At 44.3% G+C, this 26,277-nt stretch overlaps 1 protein-coding gene across 1 annotated transcript in view; it reads left to right on the plus strand.

Moving 5' to 3' along the window:
* Positions 1 to 17,197: 17,197 nt before the first annotated feature.
* ANXA5 (annexin A5) overlaps positions 17,198 to 26,277 on the plus strand; it is a 32,455-nt gene continuing 23,375 nt past the window's right edge. Inside the window, exons 1-2 of the mRNA XM_052641740.1 lie at positions 17,198 to 17,336; positions 17,506 to 17,553. Of these exons, the coding sequence (XP_052497700.1) occupies positions 17,545 to 17,553 (9 nt within the window). The 5' untranslated portion in view covers positions 17,198 to 17,336; positions 17,506 to 17,544. The remainder of the gene's footprint in view (positions 17,337 to 17,505; positions 17,554 to 26,277) is intronic.

The following is a 26,277-nucleotide window of genomic DNA, read 5'->3' on the forward strand; positions in this document are numbered from 1 at the left end:
AACTTCCAGCTGTTCAAGCTGGTTTTAGAAAAGGCAGAGGAACCAGAGATCAAATTGCTAACATCTGCTAGATTATTGAACAAGCAAGAGAGTTCCAGAAAAACGTCAACTTCTACTTTATTGACTATGCCAAAGCCTTTGACTGTGTGGATCACAACAAACTGGAAAATTCCTAAAGAGATGTGAATACCAGACCACCTGATCTACCTCTTGAGAAATCTGTATGCAGGTCAGGAAGCAATAGTTAGAACTGGACATGGAACAAGAGACTGGTTCCAAATAGGGAAAGGAGTACATCAAGGCTGTATATTGTCACCCTGCTTATTTAACTTATATGCAGAGTACATCATGAGAAACGCTGGGCTAGAGTACATCATGAAACGCTGATGAAGCACAAGCTGGAATCAAGATTGCTGGGAGAAATATCAGTAACCTTAGATATGCAGATGATACCACCCTTATGGCAGAAAGTGAAGAACGCAAGAGCCTTTGGATGAAAGTGAAAGAGGAGAGTGAAAAAGTTGGCTTAAAGCTCCACATTCAGAAAACTAAGATGGTGGCATCTGGTCCCATCATTTAATGGCAAATAAATGGGGAAACATTGGAAACAGTGGCTGATTTTATTTTGGGGGGCTCCAAAATCAATGCAGATGGTGACTGCAGCCATGAAATTAAAAGACGATTGCTCCTTGGAAGAAAAGTTATGACCAACCTAGACAGCATATTCAAAAACAGAGACATTACTTTGCCAACAGATGTCCATCTAGTCAAGCCTATGGTTTTTCCGGTGGTCATGTATGGATGTGAGAATTGGACTGTGAAGAAAGCTGAGCGCCGAAGGATTGATACTGTTGAATTGTGGTGTTGGAGAAGACTCTTGAGAGTCCCTTGGACTGCAAGGATATCCAACCAATCCATCCTAAAGATCAGTCCTGGGCGCTCATTGGAAGGACTGATGCTGAAGCTTAAACTCCAATACTTTGGCCACCTGATGCGAAGAGCTGACTCATTGGAAAAGATTCTGATGCTGGGAAAGATTAAAGGTGGGAGGAGAAGGGGACAACAAAGCATAAAATAGTTGGATGGCATCACCAACTTGATGGACATGTGTTTGAGTAAACTCCGGGAGTTGGTGATGGACAGGGAGGCCTGGCGTGCTGCAGTCCATGGGGTCGCAAAGAGTTGGACACAACTGAGTGACTGAACTGAATTGAAGCAAGTTAGGGACATTTGTAGTACATGTGAAGGCTTCTCAGGTGGCGCTAAAGGCAAAGAATCTGCCTACCAATGCAAGAGACAAAAGAGACACCAGCTTAATCCGTGGGTGGGGAAGATCTCCTGGAGGAAGGCATGGGAATCCACTCCAGTATTCTTGCCTGGAAAATCTCATGGACAGAGGAGCCTTGTTGATTACAGTTCTTGGGGTTGCAAGAGTCCAGAGAGACTTAGGGAGGAAACCACCACCATGACCACCACCAGATTCTTTACAAAGGGGTCTTCCCGTAACATGGTCCTTTTCTGCCTTGGCAAGCTTCCTGTTTTTGCCTTTTCCTGCCTTCCAGCACAGAGGGGAGCAAGGTGCCCTTGTTCCTAATTGCTCCCTTGGAGGCCCAGCTCTCCCCAGTGTGGGCTCAGCATCCAGTGCTCAGTTCCTCTTCCATAGCCATCCCACCTGTCTCTCAGGGAGCCCCAGTCTGCAACTGTGAAGCCCTTGTCAATATATTTTCCTTCTTCATCTCTTTTCTGTGCTCAAAGCCCTCCCCCTCCATCCGTGTGGGATTCCTGCGTGCTGAGCCACACAGGGCACCCTGCCCTCTACCCGAACTACTTTGCTCTACCTCCAGTTTTTTTCTTTTTCTGGGGTTTTCTGCTGCGTGGAGCATCCCCATCTTGCAGAGTGCTATTAATATTTGGACACAGCCTGTCCAAAGTGAAGAGAGTTGAATGCTGATTTCCCTCCCCAACTCAGCTCAGAACCAGTGGGTATTTATCATGGCTCAGGGGCTGGGGGTTCCTTTTCTCAAAGGTAGTATTTGGAAAATATTTGGAAATATTTACTTTGTTCCACTTGCGTGATGTGAAAGCTCTTCCTCTTTGGTTTCTGAATTCCCAGTTTTCTTCTTCTGAAAGAGAGGCTATCCTTTCAAAAGGGAAACATGATTTTGTTTTGGTGTTATGCACTATTTTTTTTAATGTTGTCTTTTTAAGATTGAGCTTAAAATGACATAGAGTAAAATGAACATAAGTAAATTGTGATTTTTGATAAATATTTACACCCATGTAATTAAATCAAGATAGAGAACTTTTCAGTCCTTTCCAGAATTTTTTTTCCTCCTTTAGTTGTTAATAACTTCAATCCTACAAAAAACTACTCTTGATTTCTATCACCTTAGCTTAGTTTTCGGAGAAGGCAATGGCATCCCACTCCAGTACTCTTGCCTGGAAAATCCAATGGATGGAGGAGCCTGGAGGGCTACAGTCCATGGGGTTGCACAGAGTCGGACACGACTGAGCGACTTCACTTTCACTTTTCACTTTCATGCATTGGAGAAGGAAATGGCAACCCACTCCAGTGTTCTTGCCTAGAGAATCCCAGGGACGGGGGAGCCTGGTGGGCTGCCATCTATGGGGTCGCACAGAGTCGGACACGACTGAAGTGACTTAGTAGCAACAGCAGCAGCTTAGTTTTCATGTTCCCAAACTTCATATAAGTGGGATCACATAGAATCTTTATTTTGTTCTGCCTCTTTTTCTTTTGTTCAACACATATTTGAGACTATTCCCTGTTGTGTTCTTTTTTTCACTGCTGAATACCATCCCATTAGGTGACTATACCACAGTTTATTTATCTATTCTCATTTTGATGATCATTTCAGTTGTTCCTACACACTAATTTTTAAAATGCAAACTAATTGTATAGAAAGAGTGTTACAGCGGAGTGTGTTCTTCATGAAATCAAAGTTTCATCCCTAGGAACGGACTGGTGGTAACCAGTGATGAGAGGAAGTGGGGAGGAGCGAGCAGGGAGGGAATTAGAGGTGCAAGCTATTCTGTGTAAAATAAGCTATAAGGGTATATTATATAACATGCGGAATATAACTAATATAGTAATTATACATGGAATATAGCCTTTAAAAATTGTGAATCACTATATTGTACACCAATATTGTATGCCAGTATTATACTGTACAGCACTTACACATCAATTTTTAAAAATTACATCCCTAGCTGATTATCTAAAATACGGAAATTAGATTCTATGTATCCTATAGAATCTGATTACTGAAAACAATAGATGCTTGAATGTCAAACAAGAATGTCCTGGGAATTCCCTGCTGGTCTACAGGTTAGGACACTGCACTCCCACAGCCAATAGCCCTGGTTCAATCCCTGGTGGACGAACTAAGATCCTGCAAGCCGAGTGGTGTAGCCAAAAAAGAAAAGAAAAATAAAATCTATTAATGTTCTCTCAATTTCCATCCTGAGTCTTTAGTTCAGTGCAGTTCAGTCACTCAGTCGTGTCCGACTCTTTGTGACCCCATGAATCGCAGCACGCCAGGCCTCCCTGTCCATCACCATCTCCCGGAGTTCACTCAGACTCATGTCCATCGAGTCAGTGATGCCATCCAGCCATCTCATCCTCTGTCGTCCCCTTCTCCTCCTACCCCTAATCCCTCCCAGCATCAGAGTCTTTTCCAATGAGTCAACTCTTCGCATGAGGTGGCCAAAGTACTGGAGTTTCAGCTTTAGCATCATTCCTTCCAAAGAAATCCCAGGGCTGATCTTCTTCAGAATGAACTGGTTGGATCTCCTTGCAATCCAAGGGACTCTCAAGAGTCTTCTCCAACACCGCAGTTCAAATGCATCAATTCTTCAGCGCTCAGCCTGCTTCACAGTCCAACTCTCACATGCATACATGACCACAGGAAAAACCATAGCCTTGACTAGACAGACCTTTGTTAGCAAAGTAATGTCTCTGCTTTTCAATATGCTGTCTAGGTTGGTCATAACTTTTCTTCCAAGGAGTAAGCGTTGTTTAATTTCATGGCTGCAGTCACCATCTGCAGTGATTTTGGAGCCCCAAAAAATAAAGTCTGACACTGTTTCCACTGTTTCCCCATCTATTTCCCTTGAAGTCATGGGACCAGATGCCATGATCTTCATTTTCTGAATGTTGAGCTTTAAGCCAACTTTTTCACTCTCCTCTTTCACTTTCATCAAGAGGCTTTTTAGCTCCTCTTCACTTTCTGCCATAAGGGTGCTGTCATCTGCATATCTGAGGTTATTGATATTTCTCCCAGCAATCTTCATTCCAGCTTGTGCTTCTTCCAGTCCAGCGTTTCTCATGATGTACTCTGCATAGAAGTTAAATAAGCAGGGTGACAATATACAGCCTTGATGTACTCTGTTTCCTATTTGGAACCAGTCTGTTGTTGCACGTCCAGTTCTAACTATTGCTTCCTGACCTGCATACAGATTTCTCAAGAGGCAGGTTAGGTGGTCTGGTATTCCCATCTCTTTCAGAATTTTCCACAGTTTATTGTGATCCACACAGTCAAAGGCTTTGGCATAGTCAATAAAGCAGAAATACATGTTTTTCTGGAACTCTCTTGCTTTTTCCATGATCCAGCGGATGTTGGCAATTTGATCTCTGGTTCCTCTGCCTTTTCTAAAACCAGCTTGAACATCAGGGAGTTCACGGTTCACGTATTGCTGATGTCTGGCTTGGAGAATTTTGAGCATTACTTTACTAGCATGTGAGATGAGTGCAACTGTGTGGTAGTTTGAGCATTCTTTGGCATTGCCTTTCTTTGGCATTGCCTTTCTTTAGAATTGGAATGAAAACTGACCTTTTCCAGTCCTGTGGCCACTGCTGAATTTTCCAAATTTGCTGGCATATTGAGTGCAGCACTTTCACAGCATCATCTTTCAGGATCTGAAATAGCTCAACTGGAATTCCATCACCTCCACTAGCTTTGTTTGTAGTGATACTTTCTAAGGCCCACTTGACTTCCCATTCCAAAATGTCTGGCTCTAGATTAGTGATCACATCATCATGATTATCTGGGTTGTGAAGATCTTTTTTGTACAGTTCTTCTGTGTATTCTTGCCACCTCTTCTTAATAGCTTCTGCTTCTGTTAGGTCCAGACCATTTCTGTCCTTTATCAAGCCCATCTTTGCATGAAATGTTCCTTTGGTATCTCTAATTTCCTTAAAGAGATCTCTAGTCTTTCCCATTCTGTTCTTTTCCTCTATTTCTTTGCATTGATCATTGAAGAAGGCTTTCTTATCTCTTCTTGCTATTCTTCAGAACTTTGCATTCAGATGTTTATATCTTTCCTTTTCTCCTTTGCTTTTTGCCTCTCTTCTTTTCACAGCTATTTGTAAGGCCCCCCCAGACAGCCATTTTGCTTTTTAGCATTTCTTTTCCATGGGTATGGTCTTGATCCCTGTGTCCTGTACAATATCACAAACCTCATTCCATTGTTTATCAGGCACTCTATCTATCAGATCTAGACCCTTAAATCGATTTCTCACCTCCACTGTATAATCATAGGGGATTTGATTTAGGTCATACCTGAGTGGTCTAGCGGTTTTCCCTGCTTTCTTCAATTTAAGTCTTTAAGGCCATATTAAATAATAATAATAGATTTTGAACTCTTACTTTGCATATTACTGTATGAGCATTAAGTAGTTAATTCACTACTAACCCATAATTAGTTTTACTATGTTTTAAAAAGAAATTGGAGAAATAAAAGGCAGTTGGTTGGTACTGTTTAAAGACCCCTGAGGATTGAGTTAGGAAGACCGAGCCCCTGCACTTGAAACTTGGGTCTAGAATTTCATTCATGTTGACCTCTGCAAGTGAACTGTTTCAGTTGGTTTTCTATTGCTCTGTGGCAAAGTATCCAGAAACAACCTTGCTGGCTTACAGCAGTAAATACTTTTTATTTCCTCGTTTCTGTCGGTCGCGAATTCAGGAGCAGCTTAGCCAGGTAAGGCTTGGAGTCTGTTGTGAGGTTGCCGTCAAGGTGTTGGGACACAGGGCCAAAGAAGCCTTTTATTTGTTTGCGGCTATACTGGGTCTTCGTCGCTGTGCTCGGGCTTTCTCTAGCTGCGGCCGGTTGAGTTGCGCTCTAGTCGTGGTGCGCGGGCTTCTCACCGCGGTGGCTGCTCTTGCTGCCGAGCACAGACTCCAGGTGCACAGGTTTCAGTAGCTGCAGTGCGTGGGCTCAGCAGCTCCAGTTCCCAGCTCTGGAGCACAGGCTCAGTAGTTGTGGTCCACAGGCTTAGTTGGGCTTCCCTGGTAGCTCAGTTGGTAAAGAATCCACCTGCAATGCAAGAGATCCTGGTTCAATTCCTGGGTTGGGAAGATCTGCTTGAGAAGGGATAGGCTACCCATTCCAGTATTCTTGGGCTTCCCTTGTGGCTCAGCTGGTAAAGAATCCATCCACAATGCGGGAGATCTGGGTTCAATCCCTGGATTGGGAAGATCCCCTGGCGAAGAGAAAGGCTACCCATTCCAGTATTCTGGCCTGGAGAATTCCATGGACTGTAGAGTCCATGGGGTCGCAAAGAGTCAGACTCGACTTTCACTTTCACAGTCTTAGTTGCTCCATGATGTGTGGCGTCTTTCCTGATCAGAGACCGAGCCCATGTCTCCTGCATTGACAGGTGAATTCTTTAGCACTGAATCACCAGGGAAGCCCCTGAGAAGAGTCTTAGGAAAAAAATTTGAGAAGATGCTTAACAGTGGGCCCTGAGGAGGAATAGGAGCTCACCAGGAGAGCTAAGAGAATGCAAGGGAGTGTGTTTGAAGCAGACAGAGGAGGTAAACGCAAAAGATGGAGTTTTAAGTAGTTCATTAGCAAAAAAATAGTGTCAGCAAAGTTGAAGAAAAATTTCTGGAAGGCCTTTGTACTTCTTGCTAGAGAATTCGGAATATTTCCTACAAGGAATTTGGATTTGCAAAGAATCTATTCATTTTAGGCATGGAGTAACCCAATCAGATTTGCATTTAGAAGACAAATTAGAGAGAAGAGAAACTAAGAGGTCAGTAGAAAATGATTGCTGTAGCAAATGAGTAGAAGTGAGCCAGGACGAGACAGGAAGGGCATTATTAGAATCTACCACCTTAAATGTGGTGGTGGCAGGGCTGGTAAGGGAAAGTGAAGAACCCAGAAGCATTGCCTGGATTCATCACCAGTGACTGGTTAACAGGGATTCTTTAACCAGAACGGGGAATATGAAAAAATCTGGTCTTGAAGGAAAAATGATGAATTTGGTTTGGATGTGTTGGTTTTATCTATGGCCCATCCTGGCTGAAACAAGAGAAGCAAGCAGGTAGCTATGTGAGCCTAGAGCACAAGAGAGGTCTGAGCTGCAGATGAAGACGTGGAAGTGTACTTTGCTATGGCTAGTATTCCTGACAGAGGAGCCTGGCGGGCTACAATCCATGCGATCGCAGAGTGGCATGTAACTGTGCGACTGAGCAGGCTCACACACACACACACACACACACACACGGAGCAAGTAAAGAGAACACCGGGGATCTCTCCCAATGCAGCAAAGCAGTGTTTCCTTGAACAGCAAGATTGGGGAAATTTTAAGCTAAGATTACATACATAGTCATGAAGGGGCTTGAGCAGAGGAGAATTCAGCATAGAACTGGGGCATAGGTCAACAGAGGCCAAGCTTTAGTAGACTGAAGTCAGCAAAGGTCAGGAGCCTTCTTCTATCCTCCTCTTGTGTGGGGCTTTATTTCCTGCAGATCTCAAAGATATGTAGTAAATTGTTGTGTGTTCCTTGAGGAGGAGCTAGGGCTCTGTTTCATGCTGAACTATTATTTCTTGTAGCCATATTTTGCCACAAGAACAAAGCTGGTCTCTGAGACAGGAAAAGGAAACCGAGAGAGAGCTAAGAATGTGTCATCAGTCATACTTTCCTTTTATTGATGTTTCTCCTTCATCTTTCTTTCTTTTTTTTTTTTCTGTTTTAACTTCTATGAAATTGATGTGGGAAGGAAGGAAGGATATTGCTTCCATAAAGTTGAAACTAGCACTCACTTCCCAAAACCTTGAAGTATGACTGATGACAAATTCTTAGCTCTCTGCCTTTTTACCTAAATTAGCTTGAGTTGGATTTCTGTCAGTTGCAACTAAGAGAGTCCTGATTTAAACAGCTGTGTTAATTTAGCCTGAGAAGAAGCTAGTGAAAGGAAAAGATTTAAATATAGGTGGGAATAAGATCACAATCCTGGAGAATGAACTTTAAATCTCAGAACAAATAGGAAGAGGGTCCTTTCACCCTCTGAGTGAGGAGGTAAGAATGGGTATGGGCCAAGATGTGTTTGTAGGTGTAGGGTGAGAATTCAGGGCAACTAGACTTGCTGAGTAGGAATTAAGATCATCTGCTGGGAGAAAGGGTGAGGGCGAGGGTGCAAAGGAGAGCAGTGAAGATCAAATATGATGCGGGATGGTAAGAGGCCTGAATAGGGACATGTTAAAGCATCGCTATGGGATGCTGAGGGCCCAGTTGAGGCTGATGACTCCAAACTGTGTTTTTCGGTGATCTATCGTGTGATGTTGCTGTGTCTAACTGCTCAGCAGCGTGCATATAGTGATACCCTGTGGGGCTCCTGGGCGGGGCCTTCATGTCTCCCACTTCTTTGATTATAGGAAACAGCCTTTGTGCAGTCTTCATGACCTTCCCTGAGTTCCAATGGGCAGATTCAAGCAGTTGTTCATTAGGGAAGGGAGAGAATGGGAGGGCAAGGAGAAACAGTCAAGAGCAACGGGGGCAAGGTCCTGTTTCCCCATCAGTGGAGACACACAGTATCTCTGAGCTATTTTGCAGATATTGAAACCCCCTCCAGGTAGGAGAAGTCAATGATTCATGATGCTATGCTGCCACAAGCATGTGAAACCCCAGACTAGTTGGACCTGAAGGTTGACGACGTGGACTCCTACTTGCCACCTCATTCTTCTGAAAAATGTTCACATGGGCTTCCCTGGTGCTCTAGTGGTTAAGAATCCGCCTGCCTACTCAAGGGACATGGGTTCCATTCCTGATCCTGGAAGATCCCACATGCCACAGAGAGGCTAAGCCCCTGCTCCACAGCTACTGAGCCCACGTGCCTAGAGCCTATGCCCTGCAACGGGAGGGGCAGCCATAATGGGAAGACTGCCCTCTGCAACTAGATGGTAGTCCCTGCTCACTGCAACCAGAGAAGGCCCACAGGGAGCACTGAGGACCGAGCATAGCCGGATATCAATACGTTAAGAAAATGCCCACGAGCTGATCACGCCCTCTTTGAGCAATTACCATAAAACCTGGCACTATTTTCCCCAAACATGTGGTTTTGAGGGCATGAGCCTGCTGTGTCCCCCTTTGCCTCAGGAGGCAATAGATCTATCCTTTTCTACTTCACCCAAAGGTCCATCGCAGCACTGTTTATAATAGCCAAGACATGGAAGCAACCTAGATGTCCATCAGCAGATGAATGGATAAGAAAGCTGTGGTACATATACACAATGGAGTATTACTCAGCCATTAAAAAGAATACATTTGAATCAGTTCTAATGAGGTGGATGAACCTGGAGCCTGTTATACAGAGTGAAGTAAGCCAGAAAGAAAAACACCAATACAGTATACTAATGCATATATATGGAATTTAGAAAGATGGTAATGATAACCCTGTATGCGAGATAGCAAAAGAGACACAGATGTATAGAACAGTCTTTTGGACTCTGTGGGAGAGGGAGAGGGTGGGATGATTTGGGAGAATGGCATTGAAACGTGTATAATATCATATATGAAATGGATTGCCAGTCCAGGCTTGATGCATGATACTGGATGCTTGGGGATAGTGCACTGGGATGACCTAGAGGAATGGTACGGGGAGGGAGGAGGGAGGGGGTTTCAGGATGGGGAACACGTGTATACCTATGGTGGATTCATGTTGGTGTATGACAAAACCAATACAATATTGTAAAGTAATTAACCTCCAATTAAAATAAATAAATTTATATTTAAAAAAAGCTATGGTTTTACCAGTAGTCATGTATGGATGTGAGAGTTGGACCATAAAGAAGGCTGAGCACCAAAGAATTGATGCTTTTGAACTGTGGTGTTGGAGAAGACTCTTGACAGTCCCTTGGAAGAAGATCCAACCAGTCCATCCTAAAGGAAATCAGTCCTGAATAGTCATTGGAAAGACTGATCCTGAAGCTGAAACTCCAATACTTTGGCCACCTGATGCAAAGAACTGACTCATTGGAAAAGACCCTGATGCTGGGAAAGATTAAAGGTGGGAGGAGAAGGGGACAACAAAGGATGAGATGGTTGGATGGCATTACCAACTTGATGGACTTGGGTTTGGGTGGATTCTGGGAGTTGGTGATGGACAGGGAGGCCTGGCATGCTACAGTATTTGGGGTCGCAAAGACTTGGACACGACTGAGCAGCTGAACTGAACTGAACTTCACCCAAAACTCTGTCTCTGAGATTTGATTTGGCACTGGTGTACAGAGAAGCTGAGCTTTCAGAGTCGATAGGGGCATATGATAGTGGTCAGCGGGACTTGTGAAGAGAATAGCCAGACTGAAGGAAAGTGACAAGATGAGGGTGGGGGGGGCGGGGTGGGTAGTCTACAGGCCATAGGTAGGATGGAGAAGGAACAAAGCAGGAGAAAGGATGGACGGCAGCCTGGGTGGAAAGAGAGGCTAGAGGTGGGTGAAGTCTGGGAACACTAGCAGATTTATGATTGGAAAGGTAAGAAAACGTGGAGGACAGGAGGGAGCCGCTGGGGGTGAGAAATAGTAAGTAAAGTATTAGAGGAGGAACTGTGGAGAGGATGGCAGTGTTCGGGGTGTGACACAGTGAGCCCTCATGCCCATCGCATCCAAATAGTCAGACTGCATGAAGGGGAAAGAAGGAACTCTGCTTCCATCCGTCACGTGCCTGGATATCTCTGTTAGGCTGACTTCTGGGAAGGACAACGCCCCCCACCCAGCCCCCCAGTCACACAAACATACCCACCTTGCAAAGCTTTCCTTGTTTCAAGCCTACTTCCTGCTCTTGCCTCCTACTCTAAAGTAAACAAGATTCTGCTGACATATCTCATTTAATGTTAAACCGAGCACTAAAATTAGATTTTTTTAAATTACTGTTTCTTTAGTGCCAATGACAAGATGTAACACACAATAAAGTCACTGAATGAATGAAGATAAAGTTCAGATAAAGAAACCAGTGCTGAGAGGACTTAACACTGGCCCTGGAAGTGGGGGTGGGCTGGGTATAGGGGGCCAGTGCTGAGAAGCTGTCTGTTGATGGGTGAAGCCTGCCTCACTGGAGCACTGGATTCATAGGGATTTAATTTGGGATTCTGAGGGAGACTGGTAGGGACTGAATCATCAGCATGGAATAGATGAGGGTGGGGTTTAGTGGTAAGAGGTTTTGGAAGGAAGAAGAGTAATGAGAAGTTGAAACCAGCCCTCTTGTTTATTTTTAAACTTTAAACAAGTTAGCACATGCAATCCTAACCACCACTCCAAATTAGGAAAAATCAAATCATTGTCTGAAGCCACACATGAGTAAAATCACGAAACAAAACTTCACCCACCCGGAGATGAGTCCTCTCCAGAATTCAGAATCCCAGTCTGACAATACGTTTATTCCACTGGCAAAATTCTCACTTACAAGGTTTCCTTCTAACTTTTTCCCATGTCTTCCTCATCTTTCTGAATATCACCAGCTTGCAGTTAATAACCAACACCACAGTGGATTCATTCAGCCATTCACTCATTTATTTGAAACATTCACCAAACTGTTACTCAGTAGGTACTAAGGGCTACTAAGGGCTCTGTGCTAGGTGCTGGGGATTTAGCAACGAGCAAGAGGGACAGGATGCTTGTCCATTTATAAATATGCTGAGTACTTCTGTGAGTCTTTCTACTAATTTCTATGAAGATTTAACCAGGCTTAATTAAACATTCTGCCTGAAAGATTCCTTTAAGAATCTTTTTTACATAATTATTTACCTAAGACCTACATTCCAGCCTCCTGCTAGGGAAATTGACTTAGCTTTTACTGGATAAACACAAACATTGTTTTGAATAAAAGCAGTGGAAGGACTTCTAAAGCTAAATATCTCCCAAGGGATCTCTGCTTTTAGTTTCTGGTGAGCATGTGAATCTCAATAAGGGGGAAATGAAGAAGTCTCCTAATAATTTCACACTGTTGGCTCAGGATGAGTTTGTCTGGACCTGTTTCCCCAGGGGACGTTACAACCACTTCAAATATAAAGGGCAAGGTCGGGGAGCCACTAGAATGCTGGTTATGTTCAGTATCACTTCTGGGAGAAAGATGATGGTGAAAATGGATGGGGCAGAATCTGCAGAACAATGCGGCCTTCCCTCCATCTCACCCAGAAGGTTCAGGGATGGACAAGATGAGGCCAGGCAGGGGGCTTGAGTTCAGGATGAGATGTTTCTTCTGATGCCTTTGGCCCCAGCACATGGGGACCGTGGGGGCGTGCATATTGAAAGGAGAGTAGAGGGTGGGAGTCTCTTTTAGCTGTATGTGATGGAGGCCACTGATGGGTAACTCCAGTGTGGAAGCGTAGGAGGGAACCGGGAAGCATCAGCTTAGCCCCGGAGAGTTGGGGCTTGCCTGTCAGGTCTGAGGGATCGTCTGCCGATAGAATGGGTCATGCTGCAGGGGAGCAGTGGGAACATCAGAGATTCATTTGTTATAAATGTGAAGGGGGGGCAGCTGAATCATCTGAGAATTACCCGGTTTTTCATGAGAGGAACACCCATTCTTTTATCATTGCTAGGCATTTTTACAGATTCAGTTCAGTTCAGTTCAGTTCAGCCACTCAGTTGTGTCCAACTCGTTGCGACCCCATGACCCGCAGCATGCCAGGCCTCCCTGTCCATTACCAACTCCCAGAGCCTACTCAAAGCCATGTCCATTGTGTCGGTGATACCATCCAACCATCTCATCCTCTGTCGTCCCCTTCTCCTCCTGCCCTCAATTTTACCCAGCATCAGGGTCTTTTCAAATGAGTCGGCTCTTCCCATCAGGTGGCCAAAGTATTGGAGTTTCAGCTTCAACATCAGTCCTTCCAAAGAACAGCCAGGACTGATTTCCTTTAGAATGGACTGGTTGTATCTCCTTGCAGTCCAAGGGACTCTCAAGAGTCTTCCCTAACACCACAGTTCAAAAGCATCAATTCTTCGGCGCTCAACTTTATAGTCCAACTCTCACATCCATACATGACTACTGGAAAAACATAGGCTTGACTAGACGGACATTTGTTGGCAAAGTAATGTCTTTGCTTTTTAACGTGCTGTCTAGGTTGGTCATAACTTTTCTTCCAAGGAGTAAGTGTCTTTTAATTTCATGGCTGCAGTCACCATCTACAGTGATTTTGGAGCCCCCCAAAAGAAAGTCAACCACTGTTTCCAATGTTTCCCCATCTTTTTGCCATTAAATGATGGGACCAGATGCCACTATCTTAGTTTGAATGTTGAGCTTTAAGCCAACTTTTTCACTCTCCTCTTTCACTTTCATCAAGAGGCTTTTAGTTCCTCCTCACTTTCTGCCATCACGGTGGTGTCATCTGCATATCTGAGATTATTGATATTCCTCCCAGAAATCTTGATTCCAGCTTGTACTTCTTCCAGCCCAGAGTTTCTCATGATGTACTCTGCATAGAAGTTAAATAAGCAGGGTGACAATATACAGCCTTGATGTACTCCTTTGCCTGTTTGGAACTAGTCTGTTGTTTCATGTCCAGTTCTAACTGTTGCTTTCAGACCTGCATATAGGTTTTTCAAGAGGCAGGTCAGGTGGTCTGGTATTCCCATCTCTTTCAGAATTTTCCATAGTTTGTGGTGATTCACACAGTCAAAGGCTTTGGCATAGTCAATAAAGCAGAAATAGATGTTCTTCTGGAAGTCTCTTGCTTTTTTGATAATAGAGCGGATGTTGGCAATTTGATCTCTGGTTCCTCTGCCTTTTCTAAAACCAGCTTGAACAGCTAGAAGTTCACGGTTCATGTATTGTTTAAGCCTGGTTTGGAGAATTTTTAGCATTACTTTGCTAGCGTGTGAGATGAGTGCAAATGTGCAGTAGTTTGGGCATTACCGCACAAAGAGTTGGACACGACTGAGCGATTGAACTGAACTTCTGACACCAACTGGATTTTGATTGTGTTTTATATCTCTCTTAAGATTTAGGTTGCTGTCCCATTGTAGTATCTGTATTCATGCACTGTCTATAATACTAACGGCTAGACTCTTGTGTAGACCTTTACCACAGGTACCTAGTAAACTGTTGTCAAATGTAATTAAATAATATCAATTCAAGTTTCTTGTCAAGTTTCTCAGAAACTCCTCAGACCACCTTTGCAAAACAACGCTCCCTTCAGCCTAATTCCCTAGCCCCACTTTATTTTCCTTATAGAAAACTTCATACTGGACATAAGTATTATTTTATTGTCTGTCTCCTGCACAGAATGTATGACCTGTGAGCGCAGGCACTTTGCTTCATTTATTGCATCATCCTACCCCCAGTGCCTAGGACTATGCCTGATCCAGAGTAGGAGTTGAATAGATCCAAGTGACTGAAAGTGAAAGAAATACCAACAGACTATGTATATCAAAATGCTGTTTAATAATTCATTGACTCGATCATTATTTAGCCGCAGGACACAGAGCAAATTGTTAACCTATAATAGGCATCATTCTCCTATAAAATCAACAACATTGTTAAGAACAGAATCGCTGAGGTCTGGTGGCATTCCATCATTCTCAGAGTAGAAAGTGAGAAAGACCATAAAGAAAAGGACTTTAAATAAGTGGATGTGTAAGGAGAAGAGAATGCTGCAGACCTTGCTGAAGGAGCTCCTCTTGGTGAAGTTCAGTAAAATGAAAAGCATTACTTAGAACTAGATGCAGAGCGCAGGGCTGCCTTCACACTCCTGCGCCTGTCTACAGCGCTCCAGGGGAGGTTCAAATTAGGCAGCGTGAGGCCACTGTAGAGACGCTGGGCCACCTGAGAAGAGGCTTCCAGGGAAGAGGAAAGGCAAGCTGAAAGAGGGGAGAGAGAGAGAGAGAGTGTGTGTGTGTGTCTGTGTGCCTTCCTGTGCGGCAAGCTCCACATACTTTGAAATTTTGCCTCCATTTCCAGCAAATAATCGCTCTGTTGTGACTGTGTCAGGGCCGGATGAAGCATGTGGCTCATACGTGAATGAAAGAAGTTTTATCCATACAAAGAACCACACTAGTTCTACATTTATTAATAATTTATGCGACAAACCTCTTTATTCCCCCAAGTAGACTAGCTTATCTATCTTGTATCGCCACAGGACTTTGCTCTTCTGATCCTAGAATATATTACTGTGTCTAGAGTTGCAAGCTCTGTGCTCTTGCCTCCTGGAGCCCACTCCAGTATCTCCCCTCCCCAGGCCTGCGAGTCTGAGAAGGGCACTGTCCTTCTGTCTGCCTTCTCTGTATCAGCCTACTACAGTACCCTTTTGTGTCTGTATCTTTGTCTCTGTCCAAGCCCCCCTCCCCCGCCACAGATATGCATATATTTTACGTTTAATTACTAATAGGAAATGAGCCAAATTTAAGTTATTTGAAGGTTCTAGGCTGGTTCTTGGAGAAGGCAATGGCACCCTACTCCAGTACTCCTGCCTGGAGAATCCCAGGGATGATGGAGCCTGGTGGGCTGCCGTCTATGGGGTCACAGAGAGTCGCGACTGAAGCAACTTGGCAGCAGCAGCGGCAGCAGGCTGGTTCTGAGTATAGAAACTGACCCCAGGCGGAGGTTTTAGGTAGGTAGAATAGGGAAAAGGAGTCCAAGGTGGCAGTGGCTAAAAGACAAGGAAGGGAAAAGCCCATGAAAATAGAACAAAAGAAGGTCTGAGGACCGGAGTGAGGACCTCAGGTAAAACAAACAACACTCCTGGGTGGCCCAATTTACATAGGACAGGCCCAGGGAAAAATAAAGCTATAAATAGAGGAGCCAAAGCTAGCTCTCTCTCTCTCCCGCAGGCGCTGGGGCGCTCTTCTCCTCGCCCCTTTGGATCGACGTGCTCTCACGCCCCAAAGATGGAGTTTCCTGCTATCTTCTAAATAAAATAGAGCTGTAGCACTGATTTGTCTAAGAGCTATAACATGGTCCATTCGAGACCTGAGAGCTATAACACGGTCTACCCAAGACCTGAGAGCTGCGACACCCCTAGGGGGCTCTAATGTCCGTCACCCCAGATCTTTGTTGTGACGAGACCAAGAACCGAGGAACATACACTCGCGTGACAGAGGTTTTGAAATTTTCCAAGTAAGACGCCAAAGAAAAGACATGGCTATCTAACAAGCAAGAAGGGACTCTTTTTTTTAAACAAAAATAAACTTGGGAATTTTAGACGCGCTCTCCTGGACGACAGTGACAGTCCGGTCTTCCAAAAAGATGCGCATGCACCGTGCCGCCCGAGCACTGGCTGGGTGAGGCCCACGTTCCTGCGGCCACAGAGCGGAGGAACATCCCTCACGCCTAACTCGGAGTCCTGCACTGTGTCCGACGGCCTCCTCGCAGCACGAAGGCCAGACTTTGCCCGGTGCCCTGCGGAGCCGACCCCCTCTGGGTTCCAAAGCAGCGGCGGCCGGCCTCCACCCAGGCTGGGAGGACTGGGCGCAGCCGCGCCCCACGCAGGCGCACTGAGGCCTGAGGCGGCCGGGGGCGCGCAGGGGCGGTGCCGGGGGCGCGCAGGGGCGGTGCCGGGGGCGCGCAGGGGCGGTGCCGGGGGCGCGCAGGGGCGGTGCGGGGGGCGCGCAGGGGCGGTGCGGGGCGCGCGCAGGGGCGGTGCGGGGGGCGCGCAGGGGCGGTGCGGGGAGCGCGGGGCAGGGCGGGCGGGGCAGGGCCGGGAGCGCGGGGCCGGGAGCGCGGGGCAGGGCGGGCAGGGCAGGGCCGGGAGCGCGGGGCAGGGCGGGCGGGGCAGGGCCGGGAGCGCGGGGCAGGGCGGGCGGGGCAGGGCCGGGAGCGCGGGGCAGGGCGGGCAGGGCAGGGCCGGGAGCGCGGGGCAGGGCGGGCGGGGCAGGGCCGGGAGCGCGGGGCAGGGCCGGGAGCGCGGGGCAGGGCCGGGAGCGCGGGGCAGGGCCGGGAGCGCGGGGCAGGGCCGGGAGCGCGGGGCAGGGCGGGCGGGGCCGGACCGAGCCGCTGTGTTTCCGTGGCCTGGAGCAGCCAGTAAGCGGCTGCCGCGGCGTCCTCCGCTCACCCTTGCCGGCTCTGCCGCCCCGCCGCGTTCCCCGCAGTTTGGGTCTGGGTGAGTGAGCGCTCGCCGCGCCCGCAGAGGGAGCGGGGGCTCCGGGGGGCGCGGCCGCTGGGCGGACAGCGGTCTCCGGTTGCGGGGAGGCCGGGCGCCGGGGGTTTGTCTGGGCGCCTCGTGGAGGGGTCTGGTCCGCTGAAGCCGCGGTCTTTTTCTTCTGTTGCAGTCCTGTGTGGCTCACCTTCTCCTGACCTGGGCAGGCGCCATGGCACAGGTAAGGCGGTGCGCCCCCGCGCAGCGCTCGTTACCAGCTTTGTAAAGTGCTCAGGAGTTCCAGAATTTGTTGGAAAGTCAGAAAAGTTTAAGAGTAAACTGATCTGCCTGCGGGAACTCTCCTATTCCTGTTTCGTTCCCCCTTTGCTCCCCTGCCTGGGGAAAGTCCACCGGAACCTGCTCCCGCCCGGCGCTGCAGCCCGCGGGCGCAGCCGCCGGTGACGTGGCCGGATTTTGTGCGCTTTTTTTTCGCGAGTAAATGTGTGAAAGGGAACCTTTCAGAAAGCCCAGAGTTGCTGAAGTTAGAACCAAAGCAAATGCAGCTCACTGGTCATGTGATGCGAACGCATTTCTTTTTTCTTTTGACTTTATTTTATTTTCTGTAACTGTTTTGTACTTTAATACTAGGGGTGGGCGTTGGCTTTTTCTAGTAGAGTTGTAGTGGAGCTTTTTCCTATTGCTCAACCTAGCCTCACCCAAAGGAACTGATTCCACCCGGCCCCATGCCAAAAGATTAAACCAAAGAGCTGCTTTTCCTAAGTAACTCGTGCAGCGAGTTCTGAATTGAATCTGCCTTGGGAATGTTTCAGAATTTGATTACCTAATAATATTGCTTTCTTTGCTGTGCATATATTTATCAAAAGTGTAGGGAAGAGAAAGTCGTCTAAATTATGTCGAACTCTGTTAACAGTTGACTGTGTCATACAGTCTTCAACAGTGAATAAAAAAATCGGTACTTAAGACAGCTCCACCCCGAAACTAATTTCACAGAGCCCATCGATCTAACTGGCTTCTTAGAGTCCAGAAACTTTTATTTAAACAAGTGTTTAAACTGCTCAAACAATGCCCTCTTTCATGTATAGTTAACTTAAAAAAAAAATCAGATCGACTTACCAAGTTGAAAAAGCTTTTATAGTCTTCTCCAAGAGAAAATGGGAGGATTAAGAGAAGTTGGTAATTTTATTAAGTTTATACAGTACTTCCATTCTTACTTCCTCTTTTGCACTTAAGAATTACAGCAAACCAATTCTCATATTACTTCAAGTGGAAACTTTGGTTTAGATTCTGCCTTTATATGGGATTAACTTCGCTGAGAATTATTTTTCCTATCTTGATATGCTGGTGTTGATGTAAATGATGATTTCGCAAGCATCAGAGAATAATTCTCTTTATTCTAGCTCATTCGGCTGTTTCTCTTATCTCTTTTGTAAGTTTACCTCGTGATTCCTGAAGTTTTCCAATCAACTCCTTTAATTATGTAGACTCCTTACCCAAAATAGCATAAATGAACACATTTTTTCCAAATGTGGATATTAATAATTTCAAAGAAAATTAATGTAATTACATTAATTAAAAATAATGTATATTAATTAAAAATAATGTATATGCAAAACCTGGGAGATTGGTGACTTGTATTATAGAATTTTGTATGTGATTTCTATTACGTATAACCAGGACTGTTTTCTAGCCAAGTCAGTTTTTAGTTATCATAAAAGTTACAAGTAATATTAAGAAATACAGTGTTGAATTTTACAGTGACTTTGTTATTATCCTTGGAAACCATGGAAGTGAAATAGTTTGTTAAAATATTTAATATTAAGATGGGAGTTTTGTTGGCTTTGTACTTAACATTTGATGGTGTGCAGAATGCACACATTATGGAATTGCACTTTAACTGTCTAAAATTTCCTTTGGGCTCTGAGGTAATTGTAGGAAAGCTGAAGCACTTCAGTGTTAGGTTTCAGACAGTTTCCATGGTAGTTCCATCTGTTGATGTGTGGTGTGGTAACCAAAGGCCTCCACACTGGCCATCTGTAGAGTAATGGAATCATGCCTGGCTTGAAGAGGTGCACATTCTGGCAATTTAAAACGTATTGTTAAATGTGAGTGTCTCTCATTTACTGAAAAATGAAAATGCATCCTCCCACAGTAGTAATGCTTCACGTTTATGAACTAAATCTTCCATACCAATGGTTTTCTCTTTTCACTTAATATTGAGACCACCCTGCAGATGACAGCAGATACCCAGGAATCAGTTATCACATACATAGATGAATGTCATGACTGTTTTATTAAGAAAAACAGTATTGATAGATCTTTGACAGATACCCCAGAGTTTGTTTTTTATGTAAACAAATATTAGGGATATTTTATACTCTTGTGCATATTTATATTGATAACATTAATATAATTCATATCAATGCCCCCCTTTTAGTTAAATTTTACCCTAATGATGTCAGTGTAGGGGGACAGAGCTATAGCAAATGTTGGAAACTACTTAAAAGTGACATGATGTATACACAGTGGAATACTACTCAGCCATGAAAAGGAACACATTTGAGTCAGTTCTAATGAGGTGGATGAACCTAGAGCTTATTATACAGAGTGAAGTCAGTCAGAAAGAGAAAGATAAATATTGCATGCTAATGCATATATATGGAGTCTGGAAAGATGGCTGATGAGTTTATTTGCAGAGCAGCTGTGGAGACGCAGACAGAGAGAACAGAGCTGTGGACACAGGGAGAGGGGAGGGGAGGGTGAGATGTGTGGAGAGGGTCATGGAAGCGTACATTACCGTGTGTACAATAGTCAGCCAATGGGAATTGCTGTATGGCTCTCTATCAACCTAGGGGGTGGGCTGATACAGAGCATATGTATACCTATGGCTGATTCATGTTGAGGTTTGACAGAAAACAACAAAAAGCAATTATCCTTCAACTAAAAAATAAATAAAATTTTTAAACAGTGACATGATGTTAGATAAATGCGTGTGGAGTTAGAGGCATTTGTGGGGCAGCTACTACTTGAGCTCTGACCTCTTTCTGGTCCTAATCCTTGTCCGTTAGTATTGAAATATGTGAGATTCAGCCATTTAACTGTTATGGGAGAGAAGTGTTCTAACCTGAAGCTTCCCAGTTTTTCTTAAAGAGAGCACACTGGTTAACTGTAAACTACTCATGACATACAAGAAGAATATAAATTACAAATGTGCCTGTGTGTAAACAATACCTTGGTAATATTTACTTTTTCTTTTTTAGATTTGAAACTATTCATTTGGATGGTTTTATTTTTATATGGTTTGAAACCACAGCATTCATGTTATTTTCACATAAAGTGCCAAATGAATAATAAATTATTATGATTATTGAATCAGTCACATAATCTACTATGTTAACTTTGGATATAAGCTGGTTGAAGATATTTACTAAGGAATAACCAAAGAGCTGTTAAAATTGCCTGAATTACTATATATAGTAAATGTTTTTGAATCTTTTCTCACCTTTTTTCCTCTCAACAGTCAACTTCTGATTATAAAAGTGAATTTTTCATTATGTTTTAGGGTCATCTCTTTAATCTGATATGCAATATTTTGGGTTGGATTTCTTAAATAGAGTCCTGACCTATTTCTCTCCTCTGGCTTTACTTGCTTACACAGGTTTTTTTTAAATCTCAGTATTTAGCTAGAACCAAATTACTTAATAGATAGTCTAATTTATTTAAGTACTTAAAAGTACATTGTGTACTTCTGTGTTCTTTGGTTTGGAAAATCAAGAGTTGGCTCTGTTTCATAGACAAATGATCCATATAATACATTTTAATTCAACTTAAGGTTTTTATGTCATTTAGCTATCTTTTAAGATAATGAAACTTTAAAAAGTTAGATTTTTGACTGTCTAAACTTAGTTTTATTTATAGTGTTGTTTACAAGGAGTTAATATCTTCAGGGCATTAGGAATGTCATGAAGCAAAAGGAGGCTGCATAATTTTTGGCTAGAAGCTTCATGAACATCATAGTTATCAGCCTGATTCATGTTTAAACTCTCCAAGATTTGAATAAGAAATTGTTTTGATTTGCTTGACATCTTTGTTCAATGACAGTTGACAAGGTCCTGTGCAGAGCAAGCAGTATCAATGGAAATGGAGAAATTTGAAATGACCTTCCTTCCAGAGGAGTTGGCTGGATTTTGAGTGCCTTTTTTCTTGCCATTCACTTTAAGGTCAAATCTCTCTGTAGTTACTCCCTTCGTGGTTCTTAGGTTAGCTTACCTTTTACCTATAGCCTCTGCTGCTTTGGGTTAGTCTCTCTCAGTTCCTAATTCCTTCATTTTGGATGCTGAGAAAGAACTCGATCGCAAGCTGTTTGACACTTTGCAAGCCACTAAGCAATTCATTTTTGTTGTTCAGTTGCTAAGTTATGTCCAACTCTTTGTGACCCTATGGACTGCAGCATGCCAGGCCTCCTTGTCCTTCACTATTTACTGGAGTTTGGTCAGACTCATGTCCGTTAAGTTGGTGATGCCATCCAACCATCTCATTCTCTGTTGTCCCCTTCTCCTCCTGCCCTTAGCCTTTCCCAGCATCAAGGTCTTTTCCAATTGAGTCAGCTCTTCACATCAGGTGGCCCAAGTATTGGAGCTTCAGCTTCCGTATCAGTCCTTCCAATGAGTATTCAGAGTTGATCTCCTTTAGGATGGACTGGTTTGATCTCCTTGCAGTCCAAGGGACTCTCAAGAGTCTTCTGCAGCACCTCAGTTCAAAAGCAGCACTTCTTCAGCGCTTAGCCTTCTTTATGGTCCAACTCTCACATCCATACATGACCACTGGAAAAATCATAGCTTGACTATATTGACCTTTGTTGGCAAAGCAATTTGTTGTTCAGTAAACCTAATTCTCTTATCTTGAACTAGTGCCCGTTTGACACAGGTGGCAAGTTAGAGGTCTAGTTCTGAAATAAAATTTATTCATATAACCCATATACTATTCTAAAACTTCACAAATATATCAGTTGATTTTTTTTAAAACAAAAATTAGTGCTCCTAACACCTTTGCTTTGTGTTTCATGGGCATGTCTATTGGTTTGTAGAATATGTAAATCTGTAAGTTGATTATTTGAAAGCAATGCATATTCCAGTCGGTGTCATTTTCTTTGGACTCCAGTTCCTAACTGTTCTCTTTACTTTGCCATTCATGCATATACTTGTGAACGTTTGAAGCTTTTGAATTCCTCCTCTGTGCCAGTATTCTTAGAGGCGGGATATAAAGAGGAGAATGGAACTGAGATTTATTGATACAAAGTTGCTATTGTCCGTTGTGTTCGGTGCTTACTGTGCAGTTTTGGAAATAAGTATTACTGTTTCTGTTTCACAGAAGAGGAAATGGAGGTTCCTTAACTGGTGTTAGTCATAGGGGACAAAAGAGGAAAGGCATGATACCTTGAGGCAGTGAGAGCAAAAGCTCATGCTCAGGGCTGTAGAGGAGTTTGGGAGGCAGGGCCCAGCGCTTCAGGCAGTCTGGTTCTGCTGGATTGAAGGGGCAGGCAGGTGGGGTGATGGAGCCTGCCTTGGAAAAGGGTGCTGGAGAGGCTGTCCAGGAGCCAGAGTTAACACGGGCCATTCTGTAGGGAATGGGGGGCTACTGTATAGTCAGAGGCTGGGCTGTGCCACGGTCAGGTTTGCATTAACGAAGATGGCCCCAGGGTCATGCCCGGATGGTGGTGTGGGAGTTGAGGAGGGAAGGGGAGGCTGGACGGCTACTTGGGAGTCTGTTGCTATAACCACTGTGAAATTTTAAGATCTTAACCTAGGCAGTAGCTGGGACTTTGGGTAGGAGGGGACTGTAGGAGAGAGTGGGCAGATTGGATGCATGAATGAATGGGGGCTAGTGAAGGGCCACCACCCTTCAAGATGAGTGGCTTGCTTGATGAGTGGTAGATTGTGTTTTCCTTCTGAGAAAGGAATGCAGGTTTGAGGTGAGAGAAAAACAGTTCGTAGATTTGTTGACCTTGAGTTCTTTATAAACCATTTAGGTTGTGTAGCGGGTGTATATGATTTTACCCTCTTTCATCTCTATAGGTCATCTGTTTGTTTATGTATAAGGGCTTCCCTGATAGCATAGCTGGTAAAGAATCTGCCTGCAGTGCAGGAGACCCTGGTTCAATTCCTGAGTCAGGAAGATCTGCTGGAGAACGGATAGGCTACCCACTCCAGTATTTTTGGACTTCTCTTGTGGCTCAGCTGGTAAAGAACCCCTCCTGCAATGTGGGAGACCTGGGTTCCGTCCCTGGGTTGGGAAGATCCCCTGGAGAAGAGAAAAACTACCCACTCAGTATTCTGGCCTGGAGAATTCCATGGACTATAATGTTTCATCTCTGTAGGTCATCCTTTTCTTATGTATTATTTATCTCTTCTTGAAACTAAAGATTTGAAGCTTATTTTCTACCTCTGTGTAGGACCAGCCATGTTCATTCTGTTTCTTGTTTCAATGCAAAAGGAAGTTGTGAATCCATGTGCACTCTTCTCTAATATGAGAAATCTATAAACTTGATTATTTTCTGAAGCTTTGGTAAGAATGAATTGGTTAGTAAAATAGGTATTCATGTGCTGTGTGCAAAATGGCCCATTGAACAACTAGATACAATAGCCCCTTCATCAGAGGCTAATGAATTTGCCCACTTAACTGATTCAAAACTATCACCATTATTCATAGAGAGTTAAACTTTCCATTTTATTAGTATTTGCCAAGGGAAGGCATTCTTATAATTAGCAAGGTGATAGCCATAGGTGCGTTAAAGGAATACAACAGAAGTCTAACTTATATTGACAAAAATCTTTATTAAGTTACTAAACCTTTTCTTCTACTGTGTGTGCGTGCGGGCCCAGTTGCTTCAGTTGTGCCCGACTCTTGGCAGTCCCATGGACTGTAGCCCGCCAGCTCTTCTGTCCATGGGCTTATCCAGGCAAGAATACTGGGGTGGGTTGTCATGCCCACTTCAGGGATCTTCCCAACCCAGGTATCAAATCTGCATCTCCTCAATTGCAGGAGGATTTTTTACCGCTGAGGGTAAACTGCTTTATAGAGATGCTTTTTTTACTTACACCTAACATTTAAAGGTCAAAGGTAGTTGAATAACTAGACAAAATGGAAGGAACCAAAAAGGAGCATGAAAGGGAAAGGAAGCTACGTGAAACTTAACAATAGCGATAGTTTGAATTTGAGACTTTGAATTGTAGTTTTTACCTGTTTTGATGGCATTGCGCAATGGGGAAGGTAAGTTACCTAGTTTCTGAGCCCTCGTGATAGATGTTTGTCCTGTGTCTCTCACTACTCTTGGAGATTCTGCTTTTTTCTGATATTAATTTACTTTGTGTCTCAAATCATGATCATGCTGCCGTGGCTTTTCCCTTTTCTTGCTTATCTCATTTCCTTCCCAGTACAGTAATTTTCAATTTTTTTTTCCTCTGCTGATCTCTGAGTCCCATTATCACAGGAAATATTAATGGGCCTGTACTTTGTCTGTTAGATGAGACCTAAGCTGCTCTGACTCGAGAGGAAGGCAGGACTGCCCTTGGCCTTCCCCCCTTGCCCCTTTCTTGGTGGCCTCCAGAAGGCTTTCTGCAAAACCTGAGCCTCAGAAGAACCGTACTTAAAACCCACTGTACAGCTGCTCAGCTGCATGGCTTTGCTTAATGATTTCTGGCTCAATTAATACTATCTGGAATGACTGGTAGGTGTTTAGGTATTGATTTCATGGAACTAGATGACAGACCTGAAGAGAGTTTAGTTCTCTGTGCCTTCAGTTTAAAATGTTCCAGACCCAGCTGAATGTTTTCTCATCTTTAAATTTGAAGGGGTATTTCTGTATTATTTTCTTGTGTCTTAAATTCTAGAAAAGCAGCCCTCCACTTGTGTTTTGGTTTAATTTTATTCATTTTATTTTGCATACCTACTCTTTCAAGGTAAAGAACTTTTTCAATTAGAGCAAACAAACAAACAAAGCCCACAGAATTATAGACCTAGAAGAATGGGTAATTTTGAAGTTGAGAGTTAGCAGAGTGAATTACATGTTTTGGCCACCTACTGTCTAAGCATATATGATAATTCCCTTGGTTATGGCACTGGTGGCAGAGAATCAGGGTAAATGAGGTGAACTGAGGACAGGTACAGTGAACAGTGGCTGCTTACCCTTGGAATTCATCTGGGGAAGGTGTGCGTGTGGAGCTTGAGGCAAGCAGTGATGCTAGGAAGCAGGGTAAGCCCTCTATGAGTCACTCACAGTCCCGTTGGCTCAACATAGACGGTTTGGTGTGGGCGAGGGCGGGGATGGAGCTGGAAACGGCTGTCCAAGCAAGGGTTCTGTCTGTGTGACTCATGTCCTGTGATTCACAGCTGGCCCCTTAATGCTGCCGCGTGGCTTTGCAAGCTTCCACGATGACTGATCACGTGGAATGTAGTAAGAGTATTCCCCAGTTTCTAGAAAACTCTCAGCTGTTATTTCTTCTTCACAGTGCTAAGACGTGAGGAGACCCCCCATCTCTTTTTTCCATTCTTCACCTGATTTTCTTCAGGATCAGGGGTCAAATGTCTCTCTTGTCTAAGGCAAACCCCTCCTGTCTCCTGTTCTTAATCTCTTCCCTATTTTTAACTTCTCTTATTACTGGAAACTTCTTCAGAGCCTGTAAACTGGATAAAGTGTTTAAAAAAAATATATATATATATATATAAAACCCCACCTGTTTGTAGGATGGGAGTTCACAGAGATGCTCTGCCTCTCAATTCAGTTGTCGGTGTCCTTCCGCCAGACTTTCACCACCACCAGAGACCTCCTGGTTGCCAGGCCCAGTGGACCCTGTCCCACCTTTTCTCTCCCGTGGCTCACGCCCTGTTTGTGCACTGCCTTTTCATCCTTTCCTTGCTTTGGCTTCTGTTCCATCACCTTCTTTGGATT

Source organism: Budorcas taxicolor, chromosome 6 (assembly GCF_023091745.1).
Source record: "Budorcas taxicolor isolate Tak-1 chromosome 6, Takin1.1, whole genome shotgun sequence".
NCBI lineage: Eukaryota > Metazoa > Chordata > Mammalia > Artiodactyla > Bovidae > Budorcas > Budorcas taxicolor.